This window comes from Apis dorsata, unplaced genomic scaffold (genome assembly GCF_000469605.1).
Source record: "Apis dorsata unplaced genomic scaffold, Apis dorsata 1.3 scaffold_397, whole genome shotgun sequence".
NCBI classification, from domain to species: domain Eukaryota; kingdom Metazoa; phylum Arthropoda; class Insecta; order Hymenoptera; family Apidae; genus Apis; species Apis dorsata.
The window spans coordinates 1121576-1134170 of NW_006263656.1; the positions used below are offsets into that span (position 1 = coordinate 1121576).

Here is a 12595-nt window from a genome sequence, read left to right on the forward strand (position 1 = left end):
AGTATATATTATATCTTCATCACACTATCATCTTGTTTCATCTAATAGCTTCAAATACTTATAACTTAATAAATAAGTTTTAACCAATATTTTTGTATATTAATTTTTATGTTTGTTTGGATTCTAAAATCAATTCTAGAATCAATTTTACAAAAGTATTTTATGAATATATTAACAGTCTGTATATATCATTAATGTATATTAATTACATAAATATATAAATATATTACCTCTACAACATCATCATCAGATCTAATATCAGATGTCCTATAATCATTTGGTTGATTGGTTAGATTTTGATTTGTATTCTGCATTGCATAAGACATTTGGGACAAATTGGGTATCTGAGTTCTTATTTGTATCGGATTTATATTTGGATTCTAATTTCATAAATCCTCAGTTAAAAAAATTGATAAAGAAAAACATGTTTTATATTTAAATATTATCAACAAAAATTTAAGAAATTACCTGATTGATTATTTGATTTGCAGAATTTTGATAAGCTTGTCGTTCCCAATAAGTATACATATCTGCCAATACACGATTAGTCATCATTTGTTGAGTTTCTGGTGTTGCATTAGGATACTATAAAATATAAATAATTAATAAGTCAATAGATATAAATAAAATATTTAAATTATTAAAATAAAATCTAATATTCTACAATAAATATTCTAACATCTTTTTGAAGAAGTTCCCGAAGTTTTTCGTAATCTGTATTAATATTAAATGTCGATGGTACATTGTATTGATTTAATATTGCATTATATTGATTTAGGATTGTTGGAATTGCTGAATATGATGGCATTGGTTTTCCTTTCTTTTCTTCTTCATATTCTAACCAAGCTTGCTTTCTTTCTTCTTCATTCAATTCTTCTTCTGCCTGTATTTAAAGTAAATTCGTAAAGAAAACTATTTTAATAAATATAAATATATATTATAATATAATATAACAAATTACTTTATTTTCCAAAAGAGAATCATGTTCATGATAATTTTCCACAAAATTTTTATATATTAAAAATATTTCTGCTAATAATCTATCTTTTGGTAAATTTAAAGTCGGTTTTTTTCCATTATTTATATTTGGTTCAAACGAATACAATTCGCTTAAATCATGATTACTATAATGGCGTTCAATTTGTTGCTCGTCAACAACTCTGCAAGAAAGCGATAGTTTTGTTACTTGCCGATTATAAATCTTTTCTTCCATTGTTCCAGCTGCTAGAAACCGATAAACATAACATGGTTTCTTTTGACCAAATCTATATAAAAAAATATGTCTTAATAATTATAAAATTTTATTCAATTTTTTAAATAAATTAAAATAAATTTTTAAATATATACCTATATATACGAAATATACTTTGAACATCATGTGAAGGATTCCAACTTGCATCAAAAATAATAACACGATTAGCAGCAGTTAAATTAATTCCTAATCCACCTGCTCTAGTTGAGATTAAAAATAATCTTGCTCTTGTATTTGATGGTTCATTAAATATTTTGCACCATATATTTCTATTTTCTGCAGATGTTTGACCATCCAATCGAAAATAATCTAAACCCAATGACCAACTTCCAGTATGTCCATCAATATAATCTGAATTTATACCGTTTTGTGTTGCATTATCGATTTTCTCAAGAAACTGTTCAATTAGAGTTAACGAATATAATGATTGTGAAAACACCAACCTAAAATCATTAAAAATTATATATCATTTTGAAAATGATATATAAATTATTTTTTCATGATATAATAGACATACACTTTATCTCCAATTTGTTCACATTCTTTCAAAATTCCAAAAAGAAGTATCAATTTAGAAGAAATTCTCATATCTTCAAAATGTTCAGGTTGAACAAATTGTGACCACCACTCTTCTTCTTTTTTTTCAAATTCTTCGGATTTTGGAATTATTTCAATTTCTAGATATAAAATTACAATATATATATATATTATTTTCATATATCATATATTAATATAAACAAAATGTTACCAGATTTATTATTTTTTGAATTACGTCTTGTATTTTTTCCTACAACATTGTAGTCAATACTTTTTACTTCATCATCTTCATCAGTAGTACTTATATTACTACTTGTAGAATCTGTTTCTCTATCATTAATAAAATCTCGCAAAGAACCCTCAGAATCACTGGAATCTAATCTCTTTTCATTCATTTTTTCTATTTTTTCTGCATTCAATTGTAAAACTATAGGATGCGTCCATATTCTTTGTAATGCTTGAAAATCGGCGAAAAGAGATCCATTGGCATTACGTATTCGCCTGAAATAAAAAATATTCGTTAAATTTTGCTGAAGTTCAATTTCAAAATCAATTCGGATACCTTGCAAAATTATCCAAATAATATTTATACATATTAATTTGCACTTCTGTTAAACTAACAAAAATTACATATTCTTGTTTTGGTGGTAAAAATGGTGTTAATACAGAATAATCAAATCTTTGTACACAACCCTTTAACATCTTATGCAAAACATATGCACGTTTTTTCATTATTTTAACGTCATATTCAGTAGAATCATCGAATTGACCATTAGTTATTGGATTTGCAAATCTATTTAAAAATTCTCTCTTTGTACCTAAAAGATTTGGCTTTACAAATTGTACCATACAATGATCTGAAATATATTAGTTTTAAATATAGTATATTAGTTTTAAATATATTAGTATAATTTTTATTTTATTATCTATTATAAGACATTTAACTAAATAAATATTAAATTATTTATATAAATACTTATTATTCAATAAAAATTAATTATTACATTCTATCAAATTGTTTTGAAGTGGTGTTCCTGTAAGTACAATTCTACGTAATGTTCTAATTCGTTTTATAGATTTACTAAGTGCAGTATCTTCGTTTTTTAGTAAATGACCTTCGTCACAAACTATCATATCCGGACCAGGATCTATTAAGTATCGTAAAATTGCTTCTTTCATATTTTTTCTCATTCTATTATTTGTACCAGTGAGATTTCTAAACATTTCATAACCAATAAGAAGTATACCACCAGTTCTTTGCCAACTTTCTAATTGAAACTTCCGTTCTACATTTTTCTTTAATCTTTAACAAATTTATTAATGAATAAATATCATGTAATTATTTATTTACTAATTACTTTACTTGTATAAAACTCACTTAGTCATTTCATAAATTTCGATATCATTTTCTATATCATTTAACCAATATTTAAATTCATTGAGCCAATTAAGTACTGTGCTCAAAGGACAAACGATCATAATTGTTTTAACGCCAGATTTTTCATGTATTAAAAGTGTATGCGCCAGCGCAATTACTTGAAGACTTTTTCCTAATCCCATACAATGTGCAATTATACATCCAGATCCAGGAGAACAGTTTATTCTTTCCAGTGATTCAAAACATGCATCCCACATGAACTTTATTCCTTTGGCTTGATGAGGTTTCAAACGTTTCACTAGATCTTTATGAACAATTATCAATTCTTCTTTTGTTTCAGGATTAAAATCCAATATTAGTTTATCTACTTTTTCTTCTCCAGCCAATCTTACTTCATACATTTCATTATACTATATTAAAGAATAAAAAAAATGATCATTTTTAATTCTGATATAATCAAAAATTAATTATTTAAAAATACGCACTAATTTTTGTCTCTCAGCAATACGTTTGAGTCTTTCTTCCTCTTCTTTAGCAGCTTGTTTAGTATCATCTGTAACTTGCTTATCTTTCATTACTTTTCGAATATTTTTCCGACCTTTCTTTCCAGGTGTTCCTTGAGAGTTTATAATTTGATCGTTATCACTATCACTATCACTGGACATGTTTTTAATACGTTTTCTCTTTGGCTTAGATCTAAATAAATGTATAAATCAATATAAAAAGTTATTCATCAAAAAGTATATATATGTATTATAAATCAATATAAAATTTTTTAAAATATATCTTATAAAAATTGATAATTTAATAGAAAAACTATCAGAATAAAGCAAAAAGATATATGATAATAAATTTCATTTTCATAGAAACTATGAATTATTATTACAAGAATAATTAGTGATTTAAAATTTTGTACAGTAGTATATTCCTTTTAAAATTAATTATAAAATATATACCTTTTTTCTGTAAATGAGGAATCTGTATCAGATGATTTATATGTTTTACGTTTACGCACTTTTTTTGGCTTTCCTACTGAAGTATCGCTATCTGATTTATTATCTTCTGATGTGACAGAAGATTTAATATTTGTATCAGAATTTAAAAGTTGTATATCTGAATCAGAATCTATAATTTTTCTACGATTTCTTCTTTCACGTTTCATAACTTTGTTTTTGATAGCTAAATTTTCACTATTAAAAAAGATATTATAATTCATATTTTATTACTAATTCATATTCTAACAATTTTATTTTAAGTAACTCACACATGAGTTTCTTCCATCTTTTCTGATAACTCTTCTTGTTTTTTATTCCATTTTGTCCTTGTAATATCAGAATCCGAATCTGAAGAAAATTTCATTGTTAATAATTTATTTCGTCTCCATTTGTTTTTCTTCCATTCTTCATCATTTTCCTATCAAATTAATTAATATTTTAATATAAATAATAAATTTATTGTATTTATTTATTTTAAATGTTACCTTATCACCATTCTTTTTTTCTGTTTTCTGATTTGATTTTTTTGAACTACTTTCTGATTTTATTTCATTTTCACTATTTTCAAAAATAATTTTTTGTTCACCTGAATTAAAATATATTAAATTTTATATAAAAAATTAATGTGCATATTAAAGAAAAAACAATTTTTAATTCTATATTTAAAAAAAACTAATCTAATATTTACCAATATCAGAATCAGAAGAATATAAAAGTATTTTCTTTGTAGCTGCATCTGCTTCCATTATTAATTCTTTGTTAGTTTGAAAATTACCATATGTTTTTGCAATTGAATTATTATTTTCCATATTAGATTTTTTATTTGTATTTTCAATAAATTCGTCATCTTTCACATTCTTTAAATGATCTAATAAAGAATCTTCCTTTTCCTTTGTTTTATATTTCATCATATTTCTAGGTAAGGAACTTCGTGTTATATCAATATTATTTTTATAATCTTTTTGTAATCTATCCAAATCAATTAAACTGTAAAAATAATAAATTTTACTAAAAATGAATGAAAAATAATTTATTCATTTTATACCTTTTAAATTCTTTACTTTCTAAATATTGTCGTGATTTCTGTAATGCGTTTTTATGTTTTTTAAGAATATTTTCCGGTAATCTTTCAATAATAACTTCAGAAAGCATTTTTAACTTTCTATCTGATCCAATATAGTTTATTTTAAATGTTTGTTGTTTAGAATCGTCTTTTATAGAATCTTTATTTTTGTTTTTAGTTTGTTTTAAAACAATATCATTATCAGAGCTTAATTTTTCGCTATCGTCATTAGAATCATATTTTTTATTTGAATTTTTTTTTATGTCATAAGGACTTGTAGAATCATCTGAATTTGATTCAAGCAAAGTATTTTTAGCACAAGCTTCTTCTTTAATAATTTCATTTTCATCTGATGAATTATTTTTACAACTGGTATTATTTGATATCTTATTTTTTCCTTTTTTTTTATCAAATTTAATTTTTTTCATTTGTAATACATCTTTTTTTTCAAAACTATCACTTGTATTAGACTGTTTAATAAATTTTTCAACCAATGATTCTTCATTTGTAGGTGTTTCTGAATCTGATTCTAACATTGCTCTTTTAGCTTGTTCTTCATCATCAACTTCATCTGAAATGTTATTGTCTTCTTTTTCAACAGATTCTGAAATTTCTTCAGAAGTAATTGATTTAGATTTTATATTTTTAACTTCAATTGCACACAAATTTATACTTTTAACTTCTACATTCAATTCATCATTTTTCAAAGAATTTTCATTTTTATTATCGTTATTTTCTTCATTTTCTTTTGATTCTAAATTTTTTTCATTTTCATGTTCATCTTTTAAATTGACATCATCTGTATTTTCAATTATACTTTCTTCAAATATATCATTTACAGATTCGTTTATGATGTGTTCATTTGAAGATATGTTAAATTCTTTAAACTTTCTTTTATTTTCATCAATTATTTTCGAATTATCGTCTGCATAAATTCTATTTCCTTTTTTATTATTACTGCCTAAGATAGGAGATATAATACGATTACTGTTTTCATTGTCATTTGTTGATTTTTCTGAAAATTTTGCAACTATTGTATCTTCGTTTTCTCTATTTTTATCAATGTTTATTTTCATAATATTTGTTTCAGTATCAGAAAATATTTCTTCATTATCACATTCAGAAACTATACTTTCCACATTTGAACTACTTTTTGATGTATCTGATTCTTCTTTATCCTCTATCTTTTTTGTAACTTCAATTTCATTTAAAGAATTATCTCCATGATCTAAATTTTGTACTTTACATTTTTTATTCCATTCTTCATAAAAATTTATTAATTCTTTTTCTTGTGCATCAAGTTCTGTTTTAAGATTATTGATCACGTTTTTTGTTTTTTGTATAACATTACTTACTGATTTCTGATATATTAATTCTTTTTTAAAGTATTTGCATTTAACATGTTCCATTTGTAATTCATATCCTGAACAAGCTTGCTTAAATTTATTAAAAATTTTAACAACATGAAATTTTAACTGTAAACTTTGTTCTTTGCTAATTTCAAACTTTTTTTCTGATTCTATTATACTTTCTAAATCTGATTCAATAGAAATTACATTGTCCTTTTTAGCTTGAGTTAATTTTTTTGTGATATTCAAACCAGTACGGGAAATTTTTGATTTTTGGAATTCTTTACCAGAACTAGAATCTTCTCTATGGAAATTGATAAAATGTTGTTGTTTTGACTTTAGTGTTAAATGTTTTTTTTCTTTTTTATTAGTATGTTTTTCATAAATGTCATCTTCTGAATCATTGTTTATTTTTTCATTCTTACTGTTTTGTTTTTTTATATTGTCATAATTTATTTTCTTATCTTTTACATTGTTTTTATGCTTGTTAATTTTTGAAAGTATTTTATCTGTTTTTTGATAATCATTTTCACTCTCATCTGTAGTAATTGTATAGAATGTAGATTTTTTTCCATGTTTTGATTCATTAATATTATCTTCATCATCAGATGATTTATCAACTGAATTGTCACCTAAAAATAATTTTAAAGCAATATTTTTTAATTTTGAATATTTTTTCTAATTTCTTTCTATAAACAAATTTTTTTGTATTTAACTTACATGAATTAGATTTAAGAAAAAAAGGTCGTACATCTTCGAGAGAACTGGAATCATTGTCACATAATGACTTCATTGAATTTTGCAACTTCTTTACTTTTGCAAATCTCTGTTTCATAGATATTGAAGGATATTTTATCTCAGATGTTTGTGAATATTTTTTTCTAGTATTTTTCCTAAAATCAAACATAAATTAATAAATTATTAATATATGTGAATAAATTATATAAATTTAATTTTCTAATACAAATCAATCCATTATATAATTAATTAAATAAAATTTCTTTCAAATATTTATTTCTATAATAAAATTTTTAAAAATTAGCTCATTAATTTATTTTCTTTATTATGTATACTTACTTGAAAGAAGAAAACATAGTGATTGTAAAATAATTTTTGAAAAGACTTTGAATTAAATGTAAAACATTTTCATTTTCAAATTACAAAATTCAAAAGTACCATTTAAGTTTTTATATTTCTGAAAATATTTACAGCTTCACATTTATAAATTAATAAGTAAATTTTTATAAACATTATTATCATTACTATTTTTCTTTTATTATTTATTATTCTTAACTACTCAAATTATTTTATTCTTTCTGTGTAAAAATATTATCATATAACAACATTGATTATAATAATATTATATATATATATATATATATATTATGATTATAATAATATTATATATATATATATAACAATAATAAATAGAAAAAAATATATTTTTTATTTTTTAATTATATCTACATAACATAATATAATTATAAAATTAATGAAATTAAAATAATAATAAGTTAAAAGAATAATATTGTGCAAGATTTTTTATTGATATGTTAATTATATATTCATATAAAAATATATATATAACTTATAATGTTATATATTCATCTATTGTCTTTTATGTATTCAAATTTTTGTTTTAAATCTTGTCTAATCAATGAAATATTTTTAATGAACTAAAAATTAATAACAAATTGTTATTATTTTATTTTTGTCAAATTATAATTTATTATATCAAAAATTATATTTAAATTGTAACTCGTTTATTTTGCGAATGAGTATATGATTACTATTACCTTTACATATTAATTAAGATAAAAATAAGCTTAATGTTTCAATATTTGATATGTTAAATTTTAATAAATACTTTATTTTTGTAGTTTTATATTTATATGTTTGTATTACATTGTTTTACGTATTACAATATTTATTAAATCAATTAATTCAAAATGAATTTTTTAATTTTAATTTTCTATAAAATATATCAATTGATACCAATTATTATATTTAAATAATAAAAAAGCATATAATTAATGAAAAAACTCACATTTAAGAATATAATGATTCACTGAGATAAATATGGTTCACCTGATATTACTGACCTCTGGGGATAGAACCCATAACTATGTTTAAATATATCAAATGTAAAATAATTCTACAATTTTTACATTTATCAATTATTAAGATTTTTAAAATATCTTTTTTGGCATATATCACTTTTATTATTTACATCATTTTTATTCTTAAAAATACATTATTTAATAATAAATAAATACATAAAATTATGATAAGAAATATACACATATTTTACACATTATATTATTGATTATATCATTTATTAAAAGATATTTTAAATTTGAATTTAAGATTCCTCAGCAGTTATTTCCATTTCTTGATCTTCTAAAATATAATTATGTAATCTGGACAAACTCTTTTCCTTTGGAATATAATATTTAGAATTCAACATTCGGTTTTCTTCAAGTGCAGGTACATCACAAAAAGGACACCTCGTTTCTTTAAATTCTTGGTCCAAACATGGATGAAAAATTAAACCACATATTGGACATGTTTTGTATGGCACCACAGTTATTTGTAAAAGAGTAATAGCACATCTAGGTAATATATGACCTTGTGAACACTTACTAACTTTCCAGGAAAGATCATTTATCATTTCACCACATAGATTGCAAGTCTCAATATTATTTAAATTGTATTGAGATATTTTTTTTAAAACATCTCTAATACGCTTGGAAAGTGGAGTTACTTTCTCATTTTCTTCTCCAGCCAAATATACTTCTAAATACATTTTTAATAAATTCATGGAAACTTTTTGCTGTTCTATCAAAGAAGACTTATTTTCAAGATGTATAAGATAATTGCATGCAGTATGAATAAAAATTAAAGGTTGAGCTTCTGATATTTCTCCAGCAATATTATTCATTCCTTGAATGATTTTCCTCTTTTCACAAATTTCCATTATCACAGATGTCCACATTATTATTCGTAATTCGTGCAAAGATAAAAATTCCAAATTAGATGGAACTTTTGGTAATATTAATGATAAGTCTGACGCTTTTGTTGCTTTTATCCTAATTGCTTCTAAACAATCCCACAATTGCTCAAATTTTTCATGTTTACTTTGATTCAAAATAAATAATGGATTCCAATTTTTATTCTTTAAACAAAACATATATATTTTGGTTGGTTCCTTTACTACTAAATGATCGTACATAGTGCTGGGACTAGTTATATTTATAAAAATCACAGAACTTGGAGAATGTGCAAGACCTAGACATCGAACATGAACTTGTGATAATTTATTATTTACTTTTGTTTTCAATAACTGATTTTCTTTTATATCAATTGCAAACATAGAACCGTTTTCTGTTGTGATCAGTGCACAGTTTGTACTTATACAAATTATTCCTAGAAATAATTAATTTTTTTATATAATATTTTTTATATATTATATAATAAAATATCTTTATTTACCTGAAATCATAAAACCTTCTAATTGCAAATGTTGCATACTTCTTAATGTACCATTTTCTTTAAAACATAATAAAAATAGATAATATCCTTTTGCAATAAGAACATTTATATTTAAATCATTTTGAGGAAATATTTTTATAGCACTAATAGCAATACGATCAGTGTAATCATAATATTTCTCAATGAATATTAGTTCAAAATTTTCATCATGCTCTTCAATATTAAGTCCATAAATACGTCCATCAAAATATCCAATAATAATTAAATGTTTCTTTGTATTAATTGTAATCCAATTTAAAACATTCATTTTTACAGATTCATTTAATTTTATTATTCCTACAATTTTAGGATTAAGTATTTCATTATAATCAAATATCTTTAAGATTTTATAAATAATTATATCTCCATTAAGATATGCAACAACAAAATATGCAAAATCTGCAAAAAATTTGCTCCAAGTGAAACAAGAAGCTTGTAATGCTTTCATGTAAACTTTGAATGTTTCAAATGAAACTGAATTATTTTTATTTTCTTCTAATTCTTCATTAATCTTTTGTTCTATAATATTATAACGTAAAGAAGATAAATCATATACAGGATACCAATCTCTACAGATTTTACATGCAATTATAACAGCACCTGCTGAAGTTAAAATAGCAATAAGACACTTGCTTGGATGTATTAAATCTTTTGGTGACCATGCTAAATCAATTATTTTTGGAGTCATTTCTTTTACATTAGATAATTTTGGAGTCATACTTTCCTCAATTATAAATGAATAAAGTTCTTCACGATGCATATTCCAAATTTTGGATTCTATTCTGTTAGATATAATTTCTGTTGGAAATGTTGAAGGTGTATAAATAAAGGATCTAGAGAATTTTATAGTTGAAGAAGGAGATATTGGAGAAGGTATCAATTCCTATATAAAATAATAATTAAATTTATTATTAATTTTAGATATACTATTAACTTAAATTAAACTTACGAATATGTGAATTCCTTTTTCAGTAAGAATAGATATATTATTATCCATAGACCATTGAACTGCGAATTTAGATATTACTGGTGGAAAAATTGTAAGGCTATAAATTTCTTCTATCTCCATTATTTGTTTATTTATACAAGTAAAAATTCACAAAATCTTTCACCTGTAAAAATTTGATATATTGTTAAATATATATACGTTGATATATTTGTTAAATTTGATATAAAAAATTTTTGTGCATAATTTATCAATTATATTATATTATATTATATATATTTAATATATAATAAAAATCTTGAAAGTATATTAAAACTTAATAAATTTTTATTTTTGATATTTATACAATTATAAAATTATACACAAAAATTTAATTTCTACTATTTTTATTTAATTTTTATATATATATNATTAAAATTTATAATCATTCATTTTTTATATTTTTTATTTTTTGATATAAGTACAGTAAGTTATTTATACACATGTATAGTATTAATTAAATAATAAAATTAAATTTTCATAAAAACTAACCTATTGATAGATATTTTTTTAAATGTACATCTTTAAAAAAGATACATTGGTAAGTATATATATATATATATATGTATGCGTGTGTAAATATCTTTAATGAATAATATTGAATTTGTCTTACATAATATATGGTTAAGTACAAATGAGATCATATTTTACAGTAAATTTTAAATTCTCGTCAGTTGAACCAGTTGCAGTTGAAGCTGACAATTATTATGAATTATGAAAAACTTTCATTATGTACTTCTTAATAAAAAATATTACCACACTAATTAAAATCTCTTATAATTAATAATATGCATAATATATGCATATATATAATATATACAAATATAATATATATTTAAATTATATATATTAAATTCATTTTCACATATTTTTCGATTTCTTATAACAAATTAAATTGATATAAATTTATATTGTAAAATAAGATATAACAATTAAAAATAAACTTATTAATTTTTTTATAACATAGAATTAAATAAATTATCAATTTACAATAATAATTTTAAAAGAAACAAAATAGAACATTTACAAAATATTCGTAATTTTGATTTTACTGAATTGTTACATTGAAAAAATTATTGAAAATATATTATAAATTGTTAAAAATGATATAACCAGTAAATAGAAAAAAATAATATTTTCTTAAATTTATGTTTAAAATTTTAAAAAAATTCCCTCATTAACGGGCACCGCAATAGGAGCGCAATTCCTCTGTCGTGCAAGATTTTAGGCAACATTCTTCATGAATTCCTTTAGAGTTTCTTCGAAATCGTATCATTTTTTTCGCATTTTTAATAGATTTATAAGGATATAGATCGTAACCATAAAATGCCATATAATCATCCATCTCCATTTCTGGAAAAAAATTGATTTCTTAAACATTTAAGATCAAACAAATAAGAAGAATGTGATATTGAATTGAAAATATTTAAATTCTTATAACTTTCCTCCATTTTGCATCAATAATACCAACTATAATTCTAGTACTTTTTTTCTGTTTTTTTTTT

General features: G+C 22.1%; 3 protein-coding genes across 8 annotated transcripts in view; all 3 read right to left on the minus strand.

The window, feature by feature from the left end:
- The window catches only part of LOC102681907 (transcriptional regulator ATRX homolog), an 8096-nt gene extending 394 nt beyond the window's left edge, over window positions 1–7702 (minus strand). Inside the window, exons 1-18 of the mRNA XM_031512210.1 lie at window positions 7652–7702; window positions 7295–7467; window positions 5208–7206; window positions 4851–5149; window positions 4648–4748; window positions 4432–4580; window positions 4124–4357; window positions 3653–3863; window positions 3168–3577; window positions 2794–3092; window positions 2352–2646; window positions 2001–2290; window positions 1770–1929; window positions 1348–1695; window positions 962–1265; window positions 680–883; window positions 469–585; window positions 231–380 (exon numbers count right to left, since the gene is read on the minus strand). Coding sequence (XP_031368070.1) covers window positions 231–380; window positions 469–585; window positions 680–883; window positions 962–1265; window positions 1348–1695; window positions 1770–1929; window positions 2001–2290; window positions 2352–2646; window positions 2794–3092; window positions 3168–3577; window positions 3653–3863; window positions 4124–4357; window positions 4432–4580; window positions 4648–4748; window positions 4851–5149; window positions 5208–7206; window positions 7295–7467; window positions 7652–7668 — 5760 coding nt within the window. The 5' untranslated portion in view covers window positions 7669–7702. The remainder of the gene's footprint in view (window positions 1–230; window positions 381–468; window positions 586–679; window positions 884–961; window positions 1266–1347; window positions 1696–1769; window positions 1930–2000; window positions 2291–2351; window positions 2647–2793; window positions 3093–3167; window positions 3578–3652; window positions 3864–4123; window positions 4358–4431; window positions 4581–4647; window positions 4749–4850; window positions 5150–5207; window positions 7207–7294; window positions 7468–7651) is intronic.
- Window positions 7703–8773: 1071 nt separating this feature from the next.
- Window positions 8774–11841, minus strand: LOC102676972. 2 transcript variants are annotated; one of them, XM_006619212.2, is made up of 5 exons: window positions 11704–11832; window positions 11583–11612; window positions 11055–11217; window positions 10067–10988; window positions 8774–10000 (listed from the first exon to the last, which is right to left on the minus strand). In XM_006619212.2, the coding sequence occupies exons 3-5, from the start codon at window positions 11172–11174 to the stop codon at window positions 8937–8939; spliced, it is 2106 nt and encodes a 701-aa protein (XP_006619275.1). In that variant the 5' UTR covers window positions 11175–11217; window positions 11583–11612; window positions 11704–11832; the 3' UTR covers window positions 8774–8936. The 2 variants fall into 2 exon arrangements, with proteins under 2 accessions (XP_006619275.1, XP_006619274.1); XM_006619211.2 differs by lacking the exon at window positions 11583–11612 and having other exon boundaries at window positions 11704–11841.
- Window positions 11657–12595, minus strand: part of LOC102676567 (LIRP-like) — a 2149-nt gene continuing 1210 nt past the window's right edge. For 4 of the 5 annotated variants that reach the window (XM_006619208.2, XM_006619210.2, XM_006619209.2 and 1 more), the window contains exon 3: window positions 12372–12443. In XM_006619208.2, coding sequence (XP_006619271.1) covers window positions 12428–12443 — 16 coding nt within the window. In that variant the 3' untranslated portion in view covers window positions 12372–12427. Of the gene's footprint in view, window positions 12462–12595 lie in introns of all 5 variants that reach the window. The other variant, XM_031512209.1, reaches the window with a different exon arrangement.